This window comes from Simochromis diagramma, unplaced genomic scaffold (assembly GCF_900408965.1).
Source record: "Simochromis diagramma unplaced genomic scaffold, fSimDia1.1 OVJJ01000343.1, whole genome shotgun sequence".
In the NCBI taxonomy this organism is placed as follows: domain Eukaryota; kingdom Metazoa; phylum Chordata; class Actinopteri; order Cichliformes; family Cichlidae; genus Simochromis; species Simochromis diagramma.
Genome location: NW_024386831.1, coordinates 12,110,505 through 12,137,275, shown reverse-complemented (window position 1 = coordinate 12,137,275; position 26,771 = coordinate 12,110,505). Strand labels below are relative to the sequence as shown.

General features: G+C 39.2%; 1 protein-coding gene across 2 annotated transcripts in view; it reads left to right on the top strand.

Moving 5' to 3' along the window:
• Positions 1 to 24,532, top strand: part of abca12 (ATP-binding cassette, sub-family A (ABC1), member 12) — a 57,770-nt gene extending 33,238 nt beyond the window's left edge. For both annotated transcript variants that reach the window (XM_040027865.1, XM_040027864.1), the window contains exons 47-71: positions 438 to 656; positions 1,317 to 1,513; positions 2,681 to 2,838; positions 3,550 to 3,783; positions 3,921 to 4,068; positions 4,841 to 5,087; positions 6,302 to 6,391; positions 7,413 to 7,500; positions 7,669 to 7,796; positions 8,508 to 8,595; positions 8,920 to 9,028; positions 10,829 to 10,883; positions 12,423 to 12,600; positions 12,737 to 12,852; positions 15,348 to 15,510; positions 15,660 to 15,913; positions 16,330 to 16,537; positions 17,186 to 17,295; positions 17,871 to 18,021; positions 20,536 to 20,670; positions 21,232 to 21,335; positions 21,658 to 21,750; positions 22,002 to 22,107; positions 23,080 to 23,217; positions 23,706 to 24,532. In XM_040027865.1, the coding sequence (XP_039883799.1) occupies positions 438 to 656; positions 1,317 to 1,513; positions 2,681 to 2,838; positions 3,550 to 3,783; positions 3,921 to 4,068; positions 4,841 to 5,087; positions 6,302 to 6,391; positions 7,413 to 7,500; positions 7,669 to 7,796; positions 8,508 to 8,595; positions 8,920 to 9,028; positions 10,829 to 10,883; positions 12,423 to 12,600; positions 12,737 to 12,852; positions 15,348 to 15,510; positions 15,660 to 15,913; positions 16,330 to 16,537; positions 17,186 to 17,295; positions 17,871 to 18,021; positions 20,536 to 20,670; positions 21,232 to 21,335; positions 21,658 to 21,750; positions 22,002 to 22,107; positions 23,080 to 23,217; positions 23,706 to 23,789 (3,601 nt within the window). In that variant the 3' untranslated portion in view covers positions 23,790 to 24,532. The remainder of the gene's footprint in view (positions 1 to 437; positions 657 to 1,316; positions 1,514 to 2,680; positions 2,839 to 3,549; positions 3,784 to 3,920; positions 4,069 to 4,840; positions 5,088 to 6,301; positions 6,392 to 7,412; positions 7,501 to 7,668; positions 7,797 to 8,507; positions 8,596 to 8,919; positions 9,029 to 10,828; positions 10,884 to 12,422; positions 12,601 to 12,736; positions 12,853 to 15,347; positions 15,511 to 15,659; positions 15,914 to 16,329; positions 16,538 to 17,185; positions 17,296 to 17,870; positions 18,022 to 20,535; positions 20,671 to 21,231; positions 21,336 to 21,657; positions 21,751 to 22,001; positions 22,108 to 23,079; positions 23,218 to 23,705) is intronic.
• Positions 24,533 to 26,771: the final 2,239 nt, after the last annotated feature.

Here is a 26,771-nt window from a genome sequence, read left to right as displayed (position 1 = left end):
GTTTTGTCCAAATCTGGCACAGCAACTGTGGTAGCGATTCGCCTGACGGGTCTTCATCAACTAGAGCACTTACATTTACATTTTAAATGCGACTCATTTTGCTGACGCTCTTATCAAGGGCAACATACAAGGAGTGCAGTGGCAGAATGAGATTTAACACCACTGAAAAAACCAAAAACCAAGAAGGGATTTTATGCCCTATGATATTTTTGAGAACAATAAGTCATCATTTAAGAAGAAACTGCCAGGGAGAAAATATGAAAACTAGCAGATAGGACGAAAGGAAAAGGCATTTTCAGCTTTTCAAGTGCCACCTAGTATATTAAAAGTCTTTTGAGCATGTTCTGTCATTTATAACTTGATCTGAGTAATAAAAATTGAATTTGTTTATTCATTATTGTGAATTTTGTTAACAAATGCATGTATTCTTTGTGTAGGTCTCTCCTTACTGGGCTTTTTGCCCCATCTTCGGGAACCATAGAGGTTTACGGCAGAGACATGCAGACAAACATTGAGAACGTTCGCAGGGATCTAGGAGTCTGCATGCAGTATGACGTCCTGTTTGATCACATGACCACCAAGGAGCACCTGCTGCTGTATGGACAGATCAAGGCCCCACACTGGTCAGACAGAGAACTACATGAACAAGTCCGCACGTGAGTGACCAGAGCAGGAAGCTTGATATGCTCAGTGTATAAAAGGACGCTCTGTTTTAAGGATGATACCTTGGTGATATATTTTACCTGTTACAAGGATTCTCTTTGCAAGCTGTTTTATATGTACATCATTAAACTCCGTCCTTTGCTCAGTTAAAGGCATGGCCTCAAATAAAAAGAAAATATGTGCAGAGGTTATGAGACTTTCATAAGAAATAATTGCCAGTGCTTCACACGAGTGAAAGGTTATACAGGGGTAATTTGAAAATCAGTAATGGCTATATAGTGTATTTCCAAGTCTGCAGTAAAAAAAAAAAAAAATTGTATCCCTGTTGTCTTTGAATTGCGCTCTTATTTTAGTGTTTTAGAGCTGTCAAATATACCATGTGCATCTGCAGGAAAACATGAGCAGAATACCATAAAACTCTGAGTTTTAAGTCGCTTCATGTGACTTTTTCTAGATGGTCTTATATGAGCAGAATAGCAGTGAATTTAAAGGCAAGAACTGTTTCTCTCTCCTTATTTCAGGAAATCTGAAACCCCTGCTGAGTAACTGATAGAAGTGATTGAACTACAACCCACAAACTGGGTTGTAATGCATTGAAAAAAAAAGTTAGCATGTGCTCCATCCTAAATGCTTTTCATCGACTTTGCTCCCAGGATCCTAGAGGACACGGGGATGTATGCTCACAGACACAAGCGGGTGGGCACCCTATCAGGCGGCATGAAGCGCAAGCTGTCAATCTCCATCGCCTTAATAGGGGGCTCTCGCGTGGTGGTTCTGGATGAACCCACTACAGGAGTCGATCCCTGCTCCAGGCGCAACATCTGGGATATTGTAATCCAGCACAAGAAAAGTAAGTCTGACAGGCACACTCAAACACTGAACGCTGAAATAACATCCCCATGAAGTTTTTTCTATCACAGGAAATCTGAGACCTGCACATATGCAGTCTCAGTTGGCCAACTTTAACTTGACATGTCTGTATAAATCGCTGGTTTTTGTAGTTTTATTAATGCACATCCTCATTTCTCCTTCCTGGATGGTGACAAACGGCAGGTGCAGGGAAAATATCTCACTTGTCTGAGTTACACTGACTCAGTTTGTTTTTGAATACAATTTAAGAACTGGTTGATTGCTTTTAAAGCCCTTTAATACCCACCTGTGTACCCTTAAATAACTCATATACTAAATTGTATATATATATATATTTTTTTAATCTGTTGTATTTGTCTATCCTTGTCTTTGAGGGAAACCTGGTGTTTCCCTCAAAGACAGAAAGCCATACTCGTTTGAAGCACATTGTAGCTCTATTTTCTAACACAGTACGTATGTGTGTAGCTCATACCTTTTTAAAACTACCCTTAAAGTACAATGTAAAATCTCTGTAGTACATAAAAAAATAATTGCACTGCATTTGTGCATTGTTAGTATTAAAAATGTACAGACAACCGAAAGTCTCACACTAGGGTTTTTCCTCTGAACACGCACCCTCCTATCTGTTTTCTAAGAAACACGGTGGGCAACAAGCTGTGAACCTGCAGGTTGCAGCTCACTGCAGGACTTTTCTCTGCTTTGTTTTGTGAATGGACTTTAGCGAAGCATAATTTTAATATAAATGAGGAGGTATTTTTAGGCTCTCTTAGCAGATGTTTCTGGAAAATATCATGTAATTGGCGTCATCTCAGACGTTTGGGAGATTTTAGTGCCAGAAAAATCTGTTTCAAAATAAATCTTCCACATCTCTTGCTGTTTCTGTGCCTGTTTCTATGATGTGTTTGCATGATAGAGCTTGCGTTTGGATTTGTCTTTGCAATATTTGCTTTTTAGCTTGTTTATTTGGAGTTGCTGAAGCCATAAAAGTAAGACAAAGCTTTACAGACTAGCTTAGTTGGTAAATATAATCTTACAGATTCTGTTTTGTAATTTTCACCTCCATTTTACATTTGTGTAAGATTTACCTGTTAAAGAAGAGTGTCATATTGCATGTGTAATTTTTTTTTTTATATGTGTGCCCTCTCAGACCGCACAATCATCATGTCCACCCACCACCTGGACGAAGCAGAAGTGCTGAGTGACCGCATCGCCTTCCTGGAGAATGGAGGATTAAAATGCTGTGGATCCCCATTCTACTTGAAAGAAAAGCTAGGCCAAGGCTACAAACTTACCCTCACCAAAAAGGTAATCATTTAATCGCCCTGTCAGTCGAAGCAATAAAGACTCATACTTACAGCAGCTTTTTTCCACAACATGAAATTTTAATGAAAATCTACTTCCACTTATTTATTTTTTAGTGAAATATGCTTTTCCAGCAGACAACTGGTTCTAAAAATGAGAGAACAGCAGCTTTCCTCTGATGCATTTTACTCAGAATGTTTCTTAGCAGGGTGGCATCTTGCAAAGTAAATGGTCATCACAGGCGTAACATTTCACCAAAAGCTTTTATGAAGGAGCTGGACTGTTTGTGTAAAACCAAACCCAGGGTTTTATCTTTTCCCAGATGACATGTTGCGATAGGTCAATTTGTATCAGATATATTAAAAAAGGTCCACATGAACTATGTTAAGACACACAGAAATGATGCCTTCTCATGGATAAATAACGATCTGATTTTGTATATTTTGATCAAACCTGATGTTTCTGTCAGTATTCTGTACCTTAAGAAAAGTGTCCTCTACGATGATAGTCAGTCATTTCAGCAATCTAAAGCAGAAACCATCAGACAGTGTGAGGGAAAAAAAGTGATTTTTTCCAAGTTTATCTCAGCTTTGCTTAGTCATATCACTTGTAACTTATGTAAAAAATCCTGAAAAGCAGGAACAGTGTGTTATATGTTAGATAGTGTAGTGTAGGTAAGTAAGATTTCACTTTCCTAATCTTTTCTACTTGCAGGTGCAAAACACAGAAAATAAACGGATTGACAGCGCTGAAGTTAAAGCCTTTGTCCAAGCCCATGTACCTGAAGCACAACTGAAAGAAGCCCAGGGCAATGATTTGGTCTACTCACTGCCACCCTTCAACTCATCCAACGCCTCCTCATACCGCTCTCTGCTTACTGCACTGGACTCCAACCTGGATGCTCTACAGTTGGGGGGTTATGGTATCTCTGACACCACACTAGAGGAGGTAAGCTCTCACACTGATGCCGAGGTACATTTAAACTTAATCATACTAACATATCTGCCAGCATATCATAAACCCTAAAAAAAAAGTAGGGTTATCATATACAGATACTATATATTGTTTTTTATATATATTTGCAGGTGTTCCTCCAACTGACTCATGGACAGACAGAAGCTAAAGCTGAGGATGGCCTCCCATCTGTATCAGAGACGGTTTCCGACAATATATCCATCGACAGCTTGTCTTTAGACGACAGTGACAGCAGCACAAGCTTCAGCGACAGGATCAGTGAGTTCACTGTTTTTTTTTTTGTTGTTGTTGGTTTGTTTGTTTTTGTTAACCAATTGCTGTCATCTTCTTTTTGTAAAAAAAAAAAAAGTAAAAAAACAGTACATACTACAACGTCAAGACAAGGAAAATTAAATGACAGAAGTTTTATAGTCAAAAAAGTTAAATTCTGTTAATATTCAACAGTATCTTTAATCATACAGAAGAAAACAAGAGACTGAAAATACACTACACAGAGAATAGATGGTTGAACTTTATAATTAACATAACATTTATTCAGCATCACACACCTTTAGACCTCAGAGTTAACACTTGTCACTTCCAGCAGTCATGCATGTATTAAAGTGAAATAAGAGATTACTATAAAAGCTTTGGTTACACTTTAAATATAAACACCACCAGCTCCAACAAGACAAATTCTCACAAATTAACTGGATTGATTTCTTAAAGGTGGCCACATATGGAGCAATGCCTGTCAGAGTCTCTGCTTTTCAAAACATTGCGTTTTTACCCGAGCTCGTTATTTTAAATTTGACGTTTTCATAGACAACCTAAAATATTTGGCCAATACTCTGCTAAGCTTGTTCTACAACTTCTACAACTGGAGCAGTCTTCTTGATGGATTGCACTGTCATCTTTTGTGTCTGCATGGTAGCCTTTAGCTTTACTGTCTTTAAAAGACAACGAAGGCTTCATAAAAGTACTAAGATAGCAAGTGAATTTGCCCCAAAATCATTCTCTCCTCGCTCTGCTCTCCTTTTGTGTGTTTCAGACCTTACCAGTTCATCCACAGTGACCGGCATGGCTCTGGCCTGGCAGCAAATGTCAGCCATCCTGATCAAGAGATTCCACCACAGCTGCAGAGACTGGAAGGGCCTGATTTCCCAAATCCTGCTTCCTGTTCTGTTTGTAGTGTTTGCTATGAGCCTGGGGTCTATCAAAAGCGACGTGCAGCACTATCCTGAGCTACAGCTCAGCCCTGCGCTCTACAAGATCGGACCAAGCTACTCCTTCTTCAGGTCAGTACCTGCAGAAGCGAAAATACAGATAAACCATAAAAAGAGACAAAACAGAAGTTAATTAGGCAAATAAGTGTGCTTCTATGTAACATGTTTGAAATATTTGAGAATATCTCAGGAAGTTAGTTTTTGAGTTAGCAACAAATAAACACAGAAGAGTGAAAATTCTACTGGAAAAGAGGAAAGTAGTTTTATGATTTGCCAAAGTAGCAATATAAAATAAGCCCACACTTTTGGACATTGTATCTGGGGAACCATATAAATCACATAAGCCACAGGGCTACAGACAAATATCATCATAACAGATGTTGGTAATCACTTCCTGAACTGAATGGTTGATACACCACCTTACTCGACAGGTTCACTGGGGTCCGCATCATTTGCAGGAGGCATGCCACACTTGTTATAAAAGGATTTTGATTCGATTCTGTAGTTTGTTGAAGGGCATGTGGACCTTAAAATGCGAGAGCACAAGAGACTATGTGAGGGTAAGAGATGTTTGCGATGAAGACGGCTACAATGTGAGATCAAAGGAAGAGAGATTAGGAGTGTCAGGAGATTGCAAGATGTCTTCATCCTCCCGATCTGCTGTTGTTTGATCAAGGAGATATGTAGCAAGAGAGAAAATGCTGAGGTGCCAAACTGTATCAGAGACCGTATGGATGCTCCTCCCAGTCCTCTTTAGTTTGCTATACAAAAGGGATTGAAAATGATAATTAATTATTCATCTCAGAAACAGTGTTTTTTTCGCAGTGCAGAAGAAGGTTATAGGTAGTTTAGGGTCAGAGATGCTTCAGCGTTTCAACATTTTTGGAACTTTCCCGGAACACTGTGTTTTCTTAGTTTTTTCTAAGAGTGATGCAAATGTAATATGATTTTTATTTATGAGGCTACTTGTGTGCGTTTTAAGGCAAGGAATGGTAAATAAAACAAATCCACTTAAATTTAAAGTGACAAGTCAAATGTCCTCATTCTTTCTCTAGTTGCTCAGAAAAGCCATTCTAATGGTTACATTAGTAACCATTAGTTAAATGCTGTTGATCCTTAGCCCTCAAATCATCACATAAATTAGGTAAAATCTGGCTGGCTGGCTATCAGTTTTAGCAGTCTGCTTAGTGGATGCTCATGAAATAAACCTTTGTGTCTGTTATATCCTCTTATTGTAACATATCTGGTGTTCCCGAGTCAAGGCTAACTCTTTTCTGATTCTACAGCAACCAGAATCCCAACTCACAGCGTCTGGCAAACACCATGATGTCATTCCCTGGGATGGACACCACCTGTCTCGACAAGCCTGATAACCTGTAAGTAATTATACTACTAATGACATCTTTTTTGTTTGTTTTTATCAGTGACATGCTGATTCCTGTACTGGCTTTCTCTATGTATTTAAGCCTTTGTCAAATGTACAGCGTATTTATATTTCACTTCATCCAAGTCTCTTTCCATCTTTATTTTACAAGGCTTTCCTCTCTGCAATTCCTGTCGCTGTCTCCGGTCTCTCTCCTGTCCCTCCACTCTTCATTTCTCTGCTGCTCTGCTCAGTGCATGTGGCTGAAAGCCTGCAGCAGGACTCTGCGATGTGAGAGCATCATCTGTATTCCGTAAACACCCCGTGTTTATAGGGAAGATTTTCCCCTTGCAGGCACTCAAATCAATGTTGGCACTCATGAACCAGACCTCAGAGGCATTTTAAAATTCTCAGGAAAATAAAAAAAGAGAGTGAGAGAAAGAGAAGGGACAGAGAGAGAGAGAGAGACCTTGTCATGGAAAAAGAGGCTGCATGTCTGCTCATCATGTCCAGTAATTACAGCAGGACAATGACTGATTACTGTATTTACATTTTTTTTTTACATATATAGAAAATATATTGCATCATCCTCTGATTATGATCATTGTTACTTGTGTGTGTTAGAAATCTAAAGTAACAGGTGTGTATGCAAATAATATTGCTGCAACCTGTTTTTGATCTGCACAGAGCGTCCCTGAAAGCATTTGGCAGAGAGCAAAATGCGTGGGAGTTGAACATCAGCCCACACAAACAGAAATTTCACACAATATGATATTACAGCACACATTAACAGCTTTGAAAACTGTTATCAAAGGAAAGATTTAGATCCTGATCTCACAAAAATCATGTAAGCCTACAGCTACTTCATAAACAGTTTTAGATTTTACAGTTTTCTTTCTTTTAGCGGGCCATCATATCTCCTCACTTTCAAAATATTTTCTGGGGTGTGTCTAGGGAGAGTGTTGTGGTATGTACCGCTCACTGCAAACTCACTTCATTTCACTTGGTGAAACTTTTTTTTTCCTGTTTTTCAGTGACTGCACAAGAAACACAAACAAGTGGAGCTCCAGTGGAAACACCACGAAAGGATTCAACATCTGCAAATGCACTCGGAAAGAACAGGTGAGACTAGGTCACCGAGAACAGTGCGATTGAGTGATTCTCTGTGTTCTCACTTGTGTGTGTGCGTGTGTGCGTGTGTGTGTGTGTGTGAGCACATAAACGTGTTTCCTGTGCTCACGTTTTTTTGAAAAAGGGAAGATATTTATTTATCTTTTCTTTGCACTGCAGATTTGCGACAAAGACAACTACCAGCCCCCCCATACGGAGATCCCTTCATCTCAGATTGTTTATGATCTGAATGGCATCAATGTGGAGAACTACCTAGTGGCTACAGCCAATGACTTCATAAGGAACAGGTGAATGGAGCCAATATATCCATGTGGTTAATGAAGTCACAGTGAGACTTTTATACATGCCTCACTGATAATTTACTGTACTCTGTGTTGCAGTCGAAGTATTCTCTGATTAAATGAGCCGAATTAAGCAATGTCCAAGTACATTCAAATTTCAGCATACTGTGGCATATTGCTCAGAATTTTAAATCATATTTCATAACATTACATCATTAAAATGAGCTACGATAGTTAGGAATCGTTTGCAAATCTTTTAGTTCATTTCATTTTTTTATTAATTCAGAGAAGACGATTGACCTAAATGAAATTCCAGAATTCTGCAAGCAGTCTCAGAAATAAAGTTTGTTAGTCATCTGGGAGGCTTTAAATGGTCTTCACAGTATTCAGTTGCATGGAATGACTGGTGTTTTACCAAAGAAAGATGTGCAGAAATCTAATTAATTATGAAAACTAGTTAGTAAGTGCCTAAAGGTATAGTTTTCCTGATTTCTCAGCTTGACACAAATTGGTTTCTAGCACCTTGTTGATAATGGTAATCATACTTATAATTTGGGCTTGGGTGCTTTTACCCTGAAATGGTTCTCTCATCTGCATATGTTGAAAATTTACTCTTGATTAAAAGCAAAACAACCAAGTGAAAATCACAGTGTGTTACATCGAGTTTCTCAGTATCAAGCAAAGCTCCTTGTTTTAGTCAATGTTTTGTTTTTCCAGGTACGGTGGTTTTGCTTTTGGCATGCCACTCCCAGCGGACTTAAAAATGGACATCACAACAGTGCCCAAAAACCGTACGCTGTCTAAGGTAACGTTCTCCCGCTGCTTCCCTGCCCCTTTTCTTATTATCAGATTAATTGCCGTACTGATTAGTTGTCAAGAGTTAAAACCTGATGTCTTAACCAAACGTGTTTACTCAGTGCATGGAAATGGAGCTGAATTGTTACACCATCATTTTCATCATAAATATGCTTTACTGCAGGAATTGTGCCAGCGTAGATGAAGACGTCTGCCTTCTTTGTGTTATTAAAGTGTTTTTGTTGTTTTAATATATAGTATACCTACATTTCCTGATCTCTAGTGTTGTGAATGATGTTCGTTTTTATGCATGTCTGTGTTTTTGCTTGTGTAGGTCTGGTTCAACCCTGAGGGTCACCACACAATGCCAGCATACTTAAACAGCCTCAACAACTTCATCCTACGCTCCAATCTGCCAGCAGACAAGGATCCACGCAAATATGGTAAGCTAGAATTGGTGAAGAAAAAAAAGTAAAAGTCTTAGTACACATGTTTGAGATGTCACTTCAGCTGATGGGGGATTCTGTACAAAGAAATGCATTAATAACAAACATCAGTTTTATCTAACTTTTGGAATACTGAAATGGATTTTGGCCACAGCATACTCTTATTTGTAATGTGATTAAAGTGAGTTTTAGAAAATGTACCGTATATGTATGTTATGTTATGTTATGCCTTTAGGCACAAAACACTGGTTATTGCAAAGATAGGGTAAGGCAGAGATTGAAAAAGACATGACTGCACAGGAGAGAGGCACATCAGTATTAGAAAGCTGCCCCTCACTGATAGCCCGGTGCATTTTGTATACTAAACATACAGTAAAGAAAGCTGTAAACAGTGTGTTTACTCATGGTTCATTTCACTGGATTAAAGCCAGGGGGTGCTGTGTGTCCTTATGCTCACATCACTATGCATGGTGAATACTGATGAGTGCCACTCACTGGGGAGATCTGCTAAAGAGAAACGAGGCTGGCCCACGTTTTCAGTACTGTTTCAGCTTCTGAGTATTATCCTGACCATCTGCCTGCAGGCAGGAGTACACAGTCATGCACTCATACACAAATGCATATATAGAATTGCTCATAAAAACATGTATGAATAGCAGAACGGGGACACACACACATTTATTCCCCAGTGGATGATAAAAGTGCTTGAGGGTAAAGTGTAACCATTTAAATGTTACCTGCAAACTCAAAGCGGTGGCAGGGGTTGTCCGGGGTGGAGATCCAGGGAGATTACTTTTCAAGGTGACTGCTTTATCTGTTAAAAATTATATCCTAGCCTTTGCATTGTGTACTACAGTTTAATTTTGGGGTTGGGCCCCATTGGATGTTTGCATCAAACCGATTTTTCATCTCACTCTTGCAGGATTTCTGACTACAATTACCCACTGGTGCATTTGTACAAAAACACTACTGTCCAGATCATAAACTCAGATTACTCTTACCTGCAACTGTGTTGTTTATTTCAAGTTTTTCCTCACCCATCCCCCAGCAATGATTGATTTTCTCACCTGCCTAATAGTCCACCTTTAGAAGATTTGATTTGAAAACACATGCTCAGCTTGAGTCTCTTAGAACTAAACATAGTATAGATAATCAATTTCTTTAGTTTAGCCGGTCGAACTACACGTCAAACATGAACATTTGCTTTTTAGGTCTTGGGACTTCTTTTAGAAAAGAAATGGCACAAATTCAAAGGCTCAGGTTCTCTAAAATGGGGGTATTTGCCCATTTTCAAACCACTATGACAACATAAATAATATCTGTGCATATAAATATACTTATTAGTAAAACTCTTCCTAATTATCATTGCAAATGAACAAACCAGGTATGGGAACATTTGAATTCAGTGCAGTCGTCTTGTAGTGTCAGTAATTACAGATGTTTTAGGCAGTGGTACTAATCAATTTCATCAAAGTTGTCTTGAGTAATGCTAATCCCGCAGCCTGCTTTGGGGCTTCTGTGCTGTAGGTGAACTCACAGTCCTATTTCAGGAAATGCAAAATATGTAGGGCTACAGTTCATGTCTCTGAGCATCTCAAAGACCCAGAAAAATGATAAAGAAAATTCAATTTCCTTTGTGCGCACTGGCAAATGAAACCATCTTCCGCTATATTTTTCAATTGACTGTGTCCTAGGCTAAGAGAATATCATTGCTCATTTGCTTCCTGTGTTGAAAAATAGCTTGCATGCTGTTGTTTTTCTTTTGCTAACACAGTACTCTGTTTCTTTCTGTTACAGCCATTTCAGTTTACAGCCAACCCTATTTTGGACGGGCGGATGATGAAGATATAGTGTAAGGGTCATGCTTAAAATTCTTCTGCAGAATTGACTGCTAGTGCATTACTAGACAAATAATCTTAGAAAAATAGATCTGTATTTGCATCTTAATCTGTGAAAATATTCCCCAATTAATCATGTGTTTATGTGTTTGGGGTTTTGTTTTGTTTTGTTTTTTTACATCTAATTCAAGGTGGATTCAGGGCAAAGATGTACATGACAAAATTATTTATACATATTTGATTTTCTTAATTGATTTCCTTAAGCTTACAGTATTGATCAGAGTCCCAATTTAATGAATGTTTTGGAATGAATATTTCAGTAAAGGTGGAAAAGAGATTTAGTTTAAATGGATGTGTGCACATGTTCCAGAGGAGCAAATCAAATACATCATTTTGAGAGTGGATTGGACTGACCTTGTGTTCTCTCTAGAGCCTTATTACTACTAAGCATCTTACTGGCAATTTTAGAGTTATTGGTCAGTTTTTCCACATATGTCACATTTATGTTCAGTGTCTGTGTAAAACTTTAATAGATGTAGTCTGCTGAGACGCTGTAGCAGCTGAATGGGTGATATTAGGCTTCCTTACTAGATGTATTGATTTGCCCTGAGCTGTGTTAAAGATACAGCAGACTTATTACTCTAAATGTCTTGATTCTCACAATATAGTAGCTTTGCCCATGAGAGAAAATCTAAGGCTATGCTGGCTGTCTTGATAACAAGCCTGCTCTGTAGCTGTCGCTCCTGACTATCCTCTGTAGTTAGTGCTGCCCTGAAACGCCCACCACATGTCCCTTTCTGTTGTTCTCACTCCTTCCCACTCGGACACTCTGCCAGCTTCATCTTCATCCTCTTTTCAGCTTCGTGCAGTTCATTGTGTTTAGTTTGAGGTGTTGTGCCCCAGCCAGAGGGGAGTGGTAAAAGTAGTTCAGTTGCGTGCAGGGTAGGCGAGAGAGCACTGGAGACGAACAGGTACTGGCTTGGCATCAAGAAAGTTTAAATGAACACGCTGAGTAGAAGACGAACTGAGGGGATCAAAGCTTCAACTGGATTCCTGGGGTCTAATCTGGACAATAGGCTCTGCAGTCTCACAGAAACACCCTTGGCTTGCTGACTGTACAGCAACAGCAGTGTGAAGTTGTTCTCTGCGTGAAGTGATCTGTTTCTCTTGCTGTTATCTTGTCAAAGATGATTCGCAAGCGTCTCTTTTTCTTTCACAAAGCTGTTTGTTATTAATGGGATTCCATTCATTGTGAGATTCCTCAGTAGTTCAAATGAGTCACGTCCCAGTAGGGAATAATATGATAATTCTGGTTAAAATGAGCTAGTATTTTCAGAAAATACATACACCTGGTTGAACGCCAGTTTATATTCACTCTTCTGCACCGTTTGTTGTTGCTATTGTAGTAGTTTTAATTCAAAAGAACAGAACAAAAGAAATAAAAACACAACACAATAAATACATGGCCCAGTAACATGATAAGTGCATTATTCATGATAACTCAATGGTTAATGGTATTTAATCACATCACCTGGATGATCTTTTCTTCACAGTGTCCAGGGAGTGCTTCACATCCTTGTGGCTATGTGCGTGCTCACAGGCTTCTCAATTACAACAGCGAGTTTTGCCCTCTATGAAGTCACTGAGCACCAAAAAGGGTCCAAGAGGCTTCAGCACATCGCTGGCATCAGCGAGTCCTTCTACTGGATTGTAAACTTCATCTATGACATGGTAACGTCATATTTCTTTAATTGGTTACAATATTGAAAACCATGTGTTCAACTTAATTTCATCCATATATCTTTTTTAAAAGTTATTAAACGAAGTGACTTTCTGTTGCTGCATTGTGCCCCACCTTTTTCCATAGGTCATCTATTTGGTCCCCGTAGCTGCGACCGTTGTTGTGATTGCTGCCTTCCAGATTCCAGCATTTACAGAACGCCAAAATTTGGGTGCCGTCACTCTCCTCCTGGTGCTCTTTGGGTCAGTAACTTTGAAAAAAGTAGATTCACCAATTGTAGTCACATTGTAGTTGTACTGGAGTGTATATTGTTGACAAAATGTATTTGATAATGAACCAGTCCTTCATGTGGCTGAAAATTTTGAAAGACAATCTTTTAGAGATTGTTCTCTCTACAGTAGCTATACTACTGGATTGCTTTCCATTATGAAAGCAAAGATTTATTTTATTTTAACTTAATTTGGGTATCATTCTGTCATATATAATATTTTAATACTTACTAATGGCTAAAGTCAGAGAACATGACAGTGTCACAAAATATGGATGCAACACAATAGCAAAGTAGCAGTTAGACAAGCAGTCAGATTGAAAGGTTTAGTGCAGGTAATCTTTGCTACCACTTCATAAAGAGGGAAATTAAAGAGACTGCTAATGGCCTAAATGTTCACTAGGATAATGGTCTGTACTGTAATGACTGCTTATGCCACTTTTAGTTGCAATATGCAGTATTGTGCAGGAAAAAATGCTGTAAACAAAGAATGCTTTCAAAAATGGAAGTTTAATAATCATTTATTTTCATCAATCAACAAAATGCACACAGTTTTTGAAGGATCTCGGCTGGTTGGTTGTTCCAAACATCTTGGGGAACTAAACAGAGATCTTCTGTGGATGTAGGCGTCCTCACGTCTTTCTGTATCTTCATGTACTCCCAGACATATTTGATGATGTTGAGATCAGAGCACTGTGGGGACCATACCATCACTTCCAGTACTTCTCGTTCTTCTTTGTGCTGAAGATAGTTCTTAATGATTTCTAAATGGGGTCATCGTCCTACTGCAGGATACATTTGTGGCCAGTAAACAATCATTTATATTTCTGAAAACATTCTTTGTTTCCAGCATTTTTTCACACCTGCCTAAAACTTTTGCACAGTACTGTAACTGTTTTTACTTACCTCTGAGTTTATTTTCAACCTGAACCACACTGAATGATGGACATGTTTATAAAAAATGTTTTAAGGAAACCGCATCAAATCTGTCATAGAGATGGTGAATGTGTTGTTCTGGCTGTTGCCTTGCTGAGACAACAGCAGGAAGTGTGTGAAGTTTCCAGAAGCATCTGCACTGCTCTAAACCAAACCTATTCATTGAATGGTGCTTTATGCTTGCAGCAGGCCCATCACCCTCAACATGAACCCAGCTCATCCAAGGAGTCAAACAGGGAAAATACTGATTCATTCAAATGCACAATACATTTCTTGCAGAGGACTTTTCAAAGTCAAGCAATCATTGAAAGGTTTATACATTTTCAAAAGCCTATCTCCACACATGCACTGCAATTCTGTGCCAGTAGGTTGGATTTACAGCGCAGAGCATAAGGACGAGCAAATGCTGCAAAAAAGTTTATTGTGAATTTCTTGCTAAGACAGATGGCAGTAGGACTGCAATGCTAATGGAAAATCACTGCCAACATGTTTATCCCATTCAAGGCAAAGACACTAGAGAGGGAGAAAGGGAGGAATCAGGAAGCAACAGGGCTTATGGCAATAACAGAATGACTTAGTATGAGATAGAGGTTAGCTATAATCTCGAAATACAAAGGTTTCAGTTCAGTCTGACAAAGAGATTTAGATTTGGGGATGGTATCAAAACCCCTGATGTGTCATGTTTCGCCTCATCTGAATTACTGGGATTATTTACATCAATCCCCGAGCTGCTGCTGAGGTTTACACTCTCGTATTTGCCGTTGTTGTTTGGAGGCCTAGTCCTGAGCCCTAGATTTTAGAAGGCCAAGTCAGGACTCTGCTTCTCATTTATCAGACAGATGTCTCCTTCCCAAGCAATGAGTAATCACAGTGCTCCATCTGTCAGGCTGCACCCACCTGGTCTGGTGTTCAGCCTTCTTGCTTCTGTTCCTTGTCATGGCTTGGCACCCACACTTGCCTACCAAGCACTTTTTTTTGGGCAAAGCATGCAGATGCTTTGTCTCTGTCTGGCTCTATCTGTTTGTGTCTGTCTGTTTCATTTCCCACCCTGCTCTTTTTTTTTTTTCATTTCTTTCTCCCTTCCTTCTCTTACTCTCTGTATTGCTGACCCAGACTTACCAATCAAATGGACAAACAGATTATGCGAGGGAAAAGAGAGAACAAAAAAAGAAAGATCTTTTTTCCACCTTGACGATATAGGGAGAAGTCATTTATCTTCCTCTATTTTGGCTTCATGACTGAATGTTTACCCTCATTGTAGCGTGGTATATTCCACCTTCTCTTTTCAGTATTCTTTGCTGGCTTCTTTTTCTTAAGGCTCGTAGCTACTCTGTCTGGCTCTCTTCAGACAAGCCTATATTTTAGAAGGTGCATTTGTAAGCAAAACTGCACAATTTCTCTATTAATTTTATGTTATAACCTTCTGACTGTTTTCTGTATTTCAAACCAACCCAACCACATTACCGCAGCTTTGAAGTGCATCTGTGGAGTTATTTTTTTTAAGTTTAAAATGCGATTATTCTGTCATCTCAGGTTTTCCACCTTCCCATGGATGTATCTGTTTGCCGGGATCTTCAGGGATGCAGAGATGGCCTTTATCAGCTACGTGTGCATCAACCTCTTCATCAGTGTCAACACCATCTTGACCACCTGCATTCTCTACTTTCTGGGTCAAATATCAATGCATAATCCTGAGGTAAGATTAACTGTAAGAATCAGGGGGAAACTTAGAAAACATACCTTGCTTGTCCATTGACAGGAGAGTGAAGAATTCAAGATGAGCTCAGTTAAACTCAGTTTCACATCCTCAGATCTTGTCCCCTCTTCTGTCCTTCTCTCCTGTAGGCAATCCAGAAAATCTTCCAGAAGCTGAGCTACGCCTTCCTCATCTTCCCGCAGTTCAGCTTTGGGAATGGGCTGATGGAACTGGCCAGAGGTGACATAGAGGTCCAGATTCTCAGTGGCTATGGAGTCGATGCCTATAAGAACCCATTCTCCACAGAAGCTCTGGGATGGATGTTCATCTCCTCCATCATCCAGGGCCTGGTCTTCTTCACGCTGCGTCTTTTGATCAACAAATCTCTAATGCGCAAAGTCAGGTGAGAAACACAGAAGTCAGAGCTGGTAATATAAAGGAGAATATACATTCACAGAATCTTTAACTGAGGTCAGTTTCATTTGCTTTCTTTAAAGGTAGGATGGACTTGCAAATGCACAAGATGTGTTTTCTGCTAACACTGATAAAGCAGTCTTCTTGTAGCCAAAAATCTGAAAATGAGATGTAATAAATGCAGATAATATGCAACCGGGTGGTTAAATATGCAACAGAGCAACGTTAAATAATTAGAGAAGACAATTGCAAGTAAAATTAGATTTTTTTTATTCTAAGTGGGCCAAGATTTTGGTGATTTTATTTATTTTTTTGTGGCAGGGACGGGGGGTGATAAAGCATTTATATTAACTAGAATGCCTTGCACTTATTTAAAAACAAAACAACAACCTTTCTGTATTATAGGCGTCTAATTTGCTACATCAAGACTGTGCCTCAGGCAGCTTATGATGATGATCAGGATGAGGATGTGGTATCTGAGCATCTCAGAGTGGCCAGTGGAGCAGCTAGCTCAGACATACTGCAAGTCAACCAGCTCACAAAGATCTATCAACACCTCACTAAGAAGGTCCACGCTGTCAAGAATCTGTCTGTGGGCATCCCTGCAGGAGAGGTAAGCCTCAGAGGCAGGAGCACAGAATACTAATATAGTAAAGCTGTTCTAAGGCAAGAGGGTAGCAAAATGGGGGGTATTGTGTAATAATGTCTAATCTCTTATGGCAGCAGCATAACTCTATAATTACCCAGAAATCACACAGCCTCTGTTTTGTTATTTCTGAAGAGCTGTACGGTGGTACTAGTCGCTGTGTGCAATGGACTCGTCAAAGATTGCAATTAATTTAAAATACCAACAGCCTACTGTTATTAACACAGCTGAGGATTTGGAGCCACTGTTGGCGGCTATAACAAGCATGTACAATATTGTACATTTTAATATGGACTAAAAAGACGGGCCAGCATTTTCATATTCTTCTGCAGTCAGTAAAAAGTGATCATTTTAAGCTGTCGTTTTAATTTACTCTCAAAGCCTTTATTTTATTTTGACCAATTTCAGTCCAGTCTTTGATCCGAGTCATTTTTATTCTATTACTTCAGATGTCTGGTTGTATGAAAAAGTTTTCTTTGGACACACTTCTTTTTTACATAGTTTTGCAGCACTAAATACTGACCTGGCTAATCTTTAAAGAGCCCAGCTTTACGTCACAATACTGCATAATAGCAAAATGCTTGAAGTTACTAAGAAACTAGTGTTTATTTTTAGTGCTTTGGCTTGCTGGGAGTGAACGGAGCAGGAAAAACTACCACCTTCAAGATGTTGACTGGAGACGTTAGCCCCACTGATGGCACTGCACAGATCAAGGACTGGGATGGGTAAGCTTTATGTAACATCTGAATGTTGCCTAGTGCATGTTTGTGTTTAATCTGTTTTTCTTTATTACCCCCTTCTTCCACCACTGGATTAATTTAGCGGGAATATTTGTGTTTTTATGACCACTCTTGCATCTTAGCTGCACACTAAAGTGATGCAGAGGTGTCAGGATAAGTATGTACACATTCCAGCAAAATAAAGATGACTTATAGAATTAAACATTTACAAGAAAGAATTTCATTTTATTGGTACAGGTGCATAGATAATTCCAAAATTTAATTACGTAATGCAATCATTCACATATGAGGGATGTTATTAATTTTTATTGGGGAAAATTTGAATATGATAGTTTTGGGATTTAGAAACTAGCAATTTTATCTTAAAGATGTATCTGAAGAGCTTTCATACAAGTAGCAATGTACAGTCCTGCTGTGTTGTCAGTATATAAAGTGGATATTAGCAAGCTAGATAGCACCCCACAGACAGCAGATCCTCTGAAACATCCTACATGCCTGTCCCACATCATGTGGTGAATGCTGCTTAAGAAAATCTTTCTTTGTGTGTGTTTTCCCCCCAGACATTTGGTAGACATCATGGAGTGCCGGAAACAAGGAATTAACATCGGCTACTGTCCTCAAGTGGATGCTCTGGATGATTTGCTCACTGGAGAAGAGCATTTGTACTTCTATGCTCGCATACGTGGCATCTCAAAGTGGGAGACAGACCGGGTAAGGAAGAGCTGCAGACGCAGTGGTGCCTATTGTCACTTTGCCAAGTGACAATAGCATTCAAAAAGTGACACGGGATCTGATATAAATTCAAAGGTGTACTTCCAGCGCAGGACTAGAAGCTGATGCTGCTCCTATGCATACTGAATCAAAAAGTGTGCAGCAATGAATGATGTGTGATGAAAGCTGTAGAATCTGTAGCGAAATGAAAAAGCTTTTGTTGTCAGCTTGCGCAGTCCAAACATCAGAATTGAGCTGATGTAGTATGCATTACTGCGGAAAAATTTATATTTAAATTCTGCTTTTATGACGGGAGAATCTTATTTGACATGCCACTTAAGCCTCAATCTTCTCATTTATCATTCCTGAGAACTAATCAATCTTGCTTCTGTGGTGATTGCTGAGTGTGTCTGCTTATTAGAGGACTCTGCAGAGCAACCAATCAGCACGTGATGTGTGCTCAATATCAATATCCCATCAATATTTCTTTTTTGAAAGACAGCGAAGAACAAAAATAAGCAGCTCTTAGGAGTGTGAAAAATTGTGGAAAATATCATGACAAGCTGTAAGCGCTGTCTGCTTTTTTCTCTTTCTTTGCACCATTTTGAGGTCAGAATGAAGAACAACAAAAACATTGTCTCTGACAGTCTCAGGCATTTTACCAACAGAATTGAGCACACACATTACCAAGAGTGCTGCACATAGATACACATGCTTACACAGACAGTAAAGCACAGAAATGGATCTGTCTGACACTAATCACCCTCACTGCTGTTGTTACAGCCCCTCCTCTCCGGTCGGTATACTGACAACAATGGTTATAATGGCAACTGCAGCAGCATCAGGCTAATTCTCAAAGCTGAGGTTATATATAGAGTTCCTCTTATGTTGTCTCCTACTGACAGTCCCCTAGCTGTGCATAATGAGACAGGCCTTAATGGGGTCATTTTGCATTGACATGGTTTTGTTGGCTTAATGAGCTGTAACATCAAAGGTGATAGAAAGCAGCTTTTATGAGAGAACATAAAAACATCATATTTTGATTTGCATGAGGAATAGTCTATGTTACCAGTCTTTATCATTCACATAACAAAACACTGTGTATTTGTCTAGTATGAAATTGTCTAGTATAAAACTTTTAAAAACAGTGAATGGTAATGAAAACTCTAGACAAAAGGCGAATTGTCTTACAGAGAAACAGCAGAGACTCTATGTGAAGGTATCTATTGCATTAACTTGCTTCATCGATCTGGTTTCCAAATTTGCCAACTAATGGGAAAAAGACTAAAGCCTACCAATGGGAAATCACTTTAAGCTATTTGAAAATGTAGTTGTATTTACAGCACACTATTTTATTTGATTAACAGGGAAGCCTTGAAGAGTTTTAAGTGACTTTAATGTTTATAAGTCATTAAGGGTTTTTGATCCCTGCTGGGTTTAACACACAGGATCAACTGCCATGCACCAAATGGATTATACTGCATCAGCTTCTGCAGCCCCGGGACTGCATAGAGTTTAGATAGAATAAAGTCACAGTGTAAAGTCATCACTGCTGTACAAACATAATTAAATATTCATGGAAGTGGAATAGATAGATACCTTAGTTATTTGTTGTGTGGCTGTACTGGATGAAATGGGAGAAAGCAGTTACACGTGTAACAGGAATATAAAATTGGCAGTAAGAAATAGAATCACCCTTTACCCTTTATCATGTAAATCTATATTTTCCTGTTGTGAAAACAAGTATGTGTAGTTATATATTAGATCTCCACTGAGGGTCTCCAGTTGAGTTCTTTGCATTATCTTAGAGTCTCTACCTTACAATATAAAGCGTCTTGAAGTGACTGCAGTTGTGATTTGGCTGTTAAGGAGCAGCAACTGTTTGAAGCTTTATCATGTGGATGAAGCTAGGAGCAGCATGGTAGTCTATAACACTGTCTCATTTTGCTTTGGGGTGAAGGCAGGGGGTCGAACAGCCACGAGGAGCAATCATTAGACCTATCGACTCCTGTTACATCACTGAAAGACCATTACACATCTCCTGCAATGATTAGTAGTTTACAACAGACGGTGTTTGGACATTTCCATGATCTACATTCAGATATATATAATACATAAAGAGCATACATAACATAATTTCTTTAGGGATTAATAAAGTATTCTGCTTCTGATATAAACATGGATGGAAAAAGGCAAAGCAAATTTTATTACCTTTAATTATTGTTGTTTTCTATCATTAATCTCGTGCTTATCACTTAGCATGTAAAGTGTCTAAACAGAAGATTACAGGTGGTAGTCCATGCAGTAATAAATAAATGATTTGCTTTGACCACTGGTGCTGCACCACCAATTAAAAAAGAAAACAGACTGCTAATTAAAAATTATTACAATGTAACCTATCTGTGTAGTCACATTCTGGCTGGGATTAGTGAATGCCAAACTAGAGTCCTCTCACGTGTGCTGTTTGTTATTTTGTCCATCCACTTTGTAATCCCCTGCATGTTTCCTCTGTAGCTGGTGAACTACCTACTGAAGAGGCTGCAGCTCAACTACCACAGAAACATCATTACCGACGGTTACAGTTGTGGCACCCGAAGGAAGCTCTCTACAGCGCTGGCTCTCATCGGGAATCCACAAATCCTTCTCCTGGTGAGAACACACCTGTTCACACTGCTGTAGCTGCACATTTAATTTCCTAACAAGTCACCAGACAACAAATATTAAACTAACTCTGCACCGTTCTTCCTGAAATGGTCTTTGAAGGAAAGCAGATATCGATCACTTAGACTTGACAGATCGCATATAGTTAATTAGTCTGCTTACCCAAGCTTACCCGAGGGGTGGTCTTGCCTGTAGCTTTTAAGTTTGTTTGTGCCTATGTCTCCATCAAATCCTCTCTCTCTTTTTCCATCCCTTTTTGTCTTCAGCTATTCCCTTTTCCACCCCGTGTTTTCTTCAGTAACCAGTGCTCCCTTGTTTGATTTGTCTTCATTTCTCTGTTGTTTGCTCTGCATGCAACACTGGACCTCCCATCCCCATTCCTATTTTGCATTTATATATGTGTTTACTCTCTCTTCTTTGCTGTGCCCTTCCCTCTACTGTATGCACTACGCTGTGTTTGCTACATGCTGCCTTCCATGTTTTCATTTGATGCCTTTATGCTGTTTTGACCATTCCTCTATTCTTGTCTCATTCCTCCGTTATCCACAGGATGAGCCAAGCTCTGGCATGGACCCTCGTACTAAGCGTCACCTATGGAAAATCATCTCTGAGGAAGTGAAAGGAAAGTGTGCTGTGGTTCTCACATCCCACAGGTTAGAAGATATCATGCACCCATTATATGACCTCAGCACAAAGGAGAGATTTGTGCAGAGATAATTAGCATTCTAGGACAAAGCCATTCAATCTTTTCCCACAGCATACTCTTGATAACAAATGCAATAACATATATATATATATATATATATATATATATATATATATATATATATATATATATATATATATATATATATATATATATATATATATATATATATATATATTTCTGTGTGACAGCTGGCATGGGTAATTACTTTTATCCTAATGGACCTTTGTATGACCTTTTATCTTTCCCTCCTTGTCTCCAAATCTCAGCATGGAGGAATGTGAGGCACTGTGCAGCCGTCTTGCCATCATGGTGAAAGGTCAGTTCCGATGCCTGGGCTCCCTGCAGCACATTAAGAACAGGTTAGTGACCTCTCCTCATCCTACAACCCTGCCATTACTGCTCTCCACACCCTGTCTCCACTGCCTCTCTTTCTTGCCCCCCATGGTCCTTTGTGCAGTTGAATGCTCAATTTAATTTGTAAGAACAGTGCCCTCCACCACACACACACACACGCACGCACACACACACACACTCTCTCACTCCACCACCAGAGCCCCATGCCTCAGACATGTAAGAACTCTGCTTTGTTCATAAAATCTCCCTTGTGCAGGTTTGGCAGTGGGTTCACTGTGAAGATGTACTTGGCTGAGGCCTCCTGTGACGTAGGGAAAATCACTAGCTTCATGCAGCGCAGATTCCCCAGCACTTATCTCAAGGTGAGTTATCCAGAGCAGTCAAGAGTACTTGGTAAAAAAAGGACTCTTGACTACTTTCTGTGCATATTTTTAAATATGCACTATAAACTCTAAAGTACACGAGGCATTAATGATCAATTGATAATTAATAAGGCAAGATACTCTTAAATTATGAGCCTTTTTTGGGTATTATTTCCATCCTTTATTATTTGCCTAACAAACTAATATAATAAATCCACAGATGCAGTGATTGTGACAAATCCTGGCAGTATTCCAAGGTCCTTTAGATCGGTTATGTTTCTGGTATATAATTATATATAACAGATGGATATATAAATATGGCTATATTTGTCAGTGTTTAAGGCAAACGTGTTAGCAAACAGTTGCTTATTTACACATCCAGCAGACATGAATCAGCATAAGCACTAATTTGGCGTCATGTTTCTGTCTGCCTCACTCTTCACCAACTCCTGAGGGAATGTGGGAGTGAACCAAAACAGCAAAGTTGTTGCCCATGAAAGCGCTAAATTAGTCATTTAAGCATGGGGTTACCTTCCGAGCTGGGTGATCATTTTGTGTATTTGTCATTGTGATTAACCGTGTTCCCTGTACACGTTTGAATCAGTGTTAATATGATAATAATGATCAGTGCACCATTAAAGAATCTATAAAAATGAACTTTGTCTGATACCTCGCTACCCATGTGGACTTTTCTTCATTATAATGCTGACTTGCTCAGCTAAGAATAGAAGGAAACTCATTATATAAGAACCTGCTGTGCCCAGAGCCCTTACCAAAAGTACAGTGCGTATACAGTATTTTTTTTTTAAAAAAGTAGATTTTCTACCCCCAAAATAATGTTTGCAGCATTGTAAGATTAAGAAGGATTTTATTTTCTTCATACAAGTGCAAGAATCAAATTATAGTTAAAGAAGAACGAGCACTTTCTTTTAACTTTTTACCTCACATTTGGCATCCTTTTCCAACACACAGGACCAGCACTCGACTGTGGTGGAGTACCACGTCCCATTTGCTTCTGGAGGTTTGGCTGACATCTTCGACCAGCTGGAGTCCAACAAGACTGCTCTGCAGATCAAGCACTTCTCTGTGAGCCAGACCACACTGGATGAGGTGAGAAAAAAAAGAGACAACATAAACTGAGAGAGGGGAAGAACTAGTGTGAGGTTTTTGTAGGTGTGGGTTGATGGTGGCAAGGGACAGAAAAAAGCGACGGGGAGTGAGAGAAGACGAGAGGTGGGAAAAGAAGCAGGGACACAAGAAAGCTGAGTGGGAGTGAAAGACAGAGAAAGAGAAAGTTTAAAAGAGGCAGAGGGAAACTGACAGAGGGGAGGCCTGAGGGAAAATAAATGGAATATGAGTTAGGGTGAGAATCCAAGAGCTTTATATGCAGCCAGTGCTGATACTCTTCAACCACTTTACCCCTTTGAGGCTCGGGGATTGGAACATACTATAGGCAGAAGACAGGACAGGAGGGGTGGGGGGGTGGGGTGGGGTGGGGGTGGGGGTGGGAAACTGACCAGCCAAAATTAAGCAGGTCAGAGAAAAATAATTGCCTTTCATACTGACATGGCTCTTACATTATTGCTGAACCTTCACAGGTCTTCATCAATTTCGCCATGGGAAAGATCGGCATGGAAACCATACCAATTGACGCCGAAGATGAAAATGAAGTACAAGCATAGAGCTGACTGCCATCTTTAGTGTGTGTCCATTCACACTAAATCTGACCTTAATATAGTAGAAAATGTGACTTAAATGTTTGTGGGTTCTTTTTAGGAATATTATTTTTTTAGTCACTTGACTGTGAATATGAAGGTTAAATTACACTTTTTTTCTTACCAAATCAAACTGTTGATGAAAAGCATAAGAATACATGGCCAGTCTGCATACACGAGTAGATGAAGTGAATAATTACTCTTCTACATAACACTGTTTGCATGTTCACTTTGAATCATTCAGGTAACATTATATATGACGTTTACTTTAATTATGTAGTCTGTTAATTTCTCTCTGTGGCTAAGGTTCTTTTTACCTACCTACCTTTACCTAGAATATTAGACCATAGCTAATAAAATATTTAGAATGATTTTTAATTAAGGTCATTGGTGGCAAACCATCACTATACAACATCATAACATACTCACTTAATAAATATATAACACAAACAAAAAGTAATGTATTTTTTTTATGTGAACTATATATAATTCTGCTCCTGAGATGAAATTTGACAAAAGAAAATATTGACACTGAGAGCTTAATATGCACTTTCCCCCCACTCATTAACACTTTCTCCAAGGGTATATGTAACTTCTGGAATGACTGTACTGAATATTTAATAGACTTTTTTGCCTATGGACCTGCTCCATGTGGTATTAACTGCATCAAGCCTATTTTTATAATTTAATAAAGCTATTTTTCAAGTGCAGCTGCTGTTCATTTGCCTACTGTTTATGCTTCTACTATTTTTCTGCACTGGTACTATTAAAGATCTTTGATTTTGCTTCAGTGGTCAATAGAAGACCATCCTTTTTACAGGAAGAAACCTAAGGAAGGGTTGGGAGAGGTAGCATACTGCAGTGGCTGGTGAGGGGAAAGGGGAGACAGAAAAAAGAAGCATAGAGAGACCAGAAACAACAAAAAAAGGTTTCAGGAAAAATTTGACAAAAGTTAATAACATGCAGTACTGGTATGTAAACGCACACGGACTGAAAAAAAGGGGAGTGGAGGAGATGTACTCAGTGTGTCAACCAAAGTCTCTCAAGTACCTTTAATAGCAGATGTTAAAGGCTAATCTTATAAGCGGAAAGAGTTAATGTCTTCCAAGCCTGAACTAGGATCTGGTTCCACAGTAGAGGGGCCAGATATCTGAAGGCTCTTTCTCCCATTCTACTTACATAAACTACAAATCACAAATAAGCCTGCAGTTTGAGAATGAAGTGCTCTGTTGGAATAATATGGTGGTCCCATAGTAAATGAGGTCTATATAAAGTCTGATCATTCAGGGCTTCGTGCTGAGGAGAAAGATTTTAAATACAAATCAGGATGAATCAGGTTTTTTTCCTCATCCTAGTCTTAGATGGCACATTAGTGGCAGTGTTTTGGATCAATTGAAGCCTCTTCTGTGACCTTTTAGGAAAAGAAAAGTCTATCATAAGGAATTACAGTAATCCAGCCCAGATATAACAATTGCAAGGACTTGGTGTTTTTTGAGCATATCTGCAGAAGAAAAATCATTCCTAAAGATCTGTTTAAAATGCCAGTCAAAAGAGGAGTCTAGGTCAAAGATTATTTGAAGGCTCTTTGCATTTTTTAAGTGTAGGATATTAGCATAGCCTAAAGAAAATCTTAATGACTAGTCTCAGAGATATAGAGACAAATGGATAAAACAAAAATACAAAAAAAAGAGGATAGAAAATTTACAACTGATAGAAGATAATGCTTCTCTGTTTTTTTCTGATTTATTGTTTTGATTACGTGCACAAAAATTCATCCATAGGTTTTAATAGTTTACAATATATAGATTTTTGACACATTAGCTACTACAGAGGGATAAAGTTGATGAGCCATACCATGAAGCTATGCAAACGAGCTGTTAAGAGCAGCAGTACACCTTCATGCCGAAAAAGAGCACTACAGATGCAATGTTTGCTTTGAGAGTGTCGATAGAGAAGTACAGAAGCGTAGAAGAGATTTTGTATGTGAAAGTTGTGAAGGACATGTATGAGGACAGAGACACAGTGGTGAGGTGTGTGGTAGAAGTGAGAGATGAGTTAAAGGTGGGGGTGGGATTACATCAAGGATCACCCTTGAGACCCTTCTTGTCTGCAGTGGTGATGGACAGGTCGACAGATGAGGTGAGGCAGGACTCTTTGTGGACAATAATGTTTGCACATGACAATGTGATCTATAGTGAGAGTAGGGAGCAGGTGAAAGAAAGCCTAGTGAGGTGGAGGTATACTTTGAAGAAAAGAGGAATGAGAGTCAGTAGATCTGAGACAGAATACATGGGTGTGAATGAGAGAAACCCAGGTGTAGAGGTGAAGTTGCAAGGAACAGAGGTAGTGAGGGGAGTGTAAATACCTGGAGTCAACCATCCAAAGTGATAGGCAATGCACAAGAGAGGTATAGAAGAGAGTGTAAGCAGGGTGGAGAAGGTGGAGATGAGTGTCAGGGGTGATTTGTTACCGAAGACAAAAAACAAGTATGACAGGGAAGTTTGACAAAATAGTAAAAGTGATGTATGGTTTGGGGATGGTGGCTTTAATGAAAAGACAAGAGGCAGAGGTGGAGGTTGCAGAGTTTAAGGTATTCATTGGGAGTGAGCAGGAGGGACAATATTAGAAATGAGTATTTCAGAGGGACAGCTCAGGTTCAGCAGGTTGAAGAAAAGTCAGAGAGGCAAGGCAGAACATGTGTAGAGAATGTGAATATATCGGACAAAAGATGTTGAATATAGAGCTGCCAGGCAGGAGGAAAACACAAAGACCAGAGAGAAGGTTCATGGATGTTGTGAAAGAGGACTTACAGAGGCTCGGTGTGACAGGAAAGTAGTACACATAGGGTGAGATGGGGCAGATGATCCACAAGGAAGCAGCCGAAGGAAGAAATTAAAGAAGTTGGACTGTCACTCTAACAAAATAGGGAAGTTTAGATCATCCACTGTA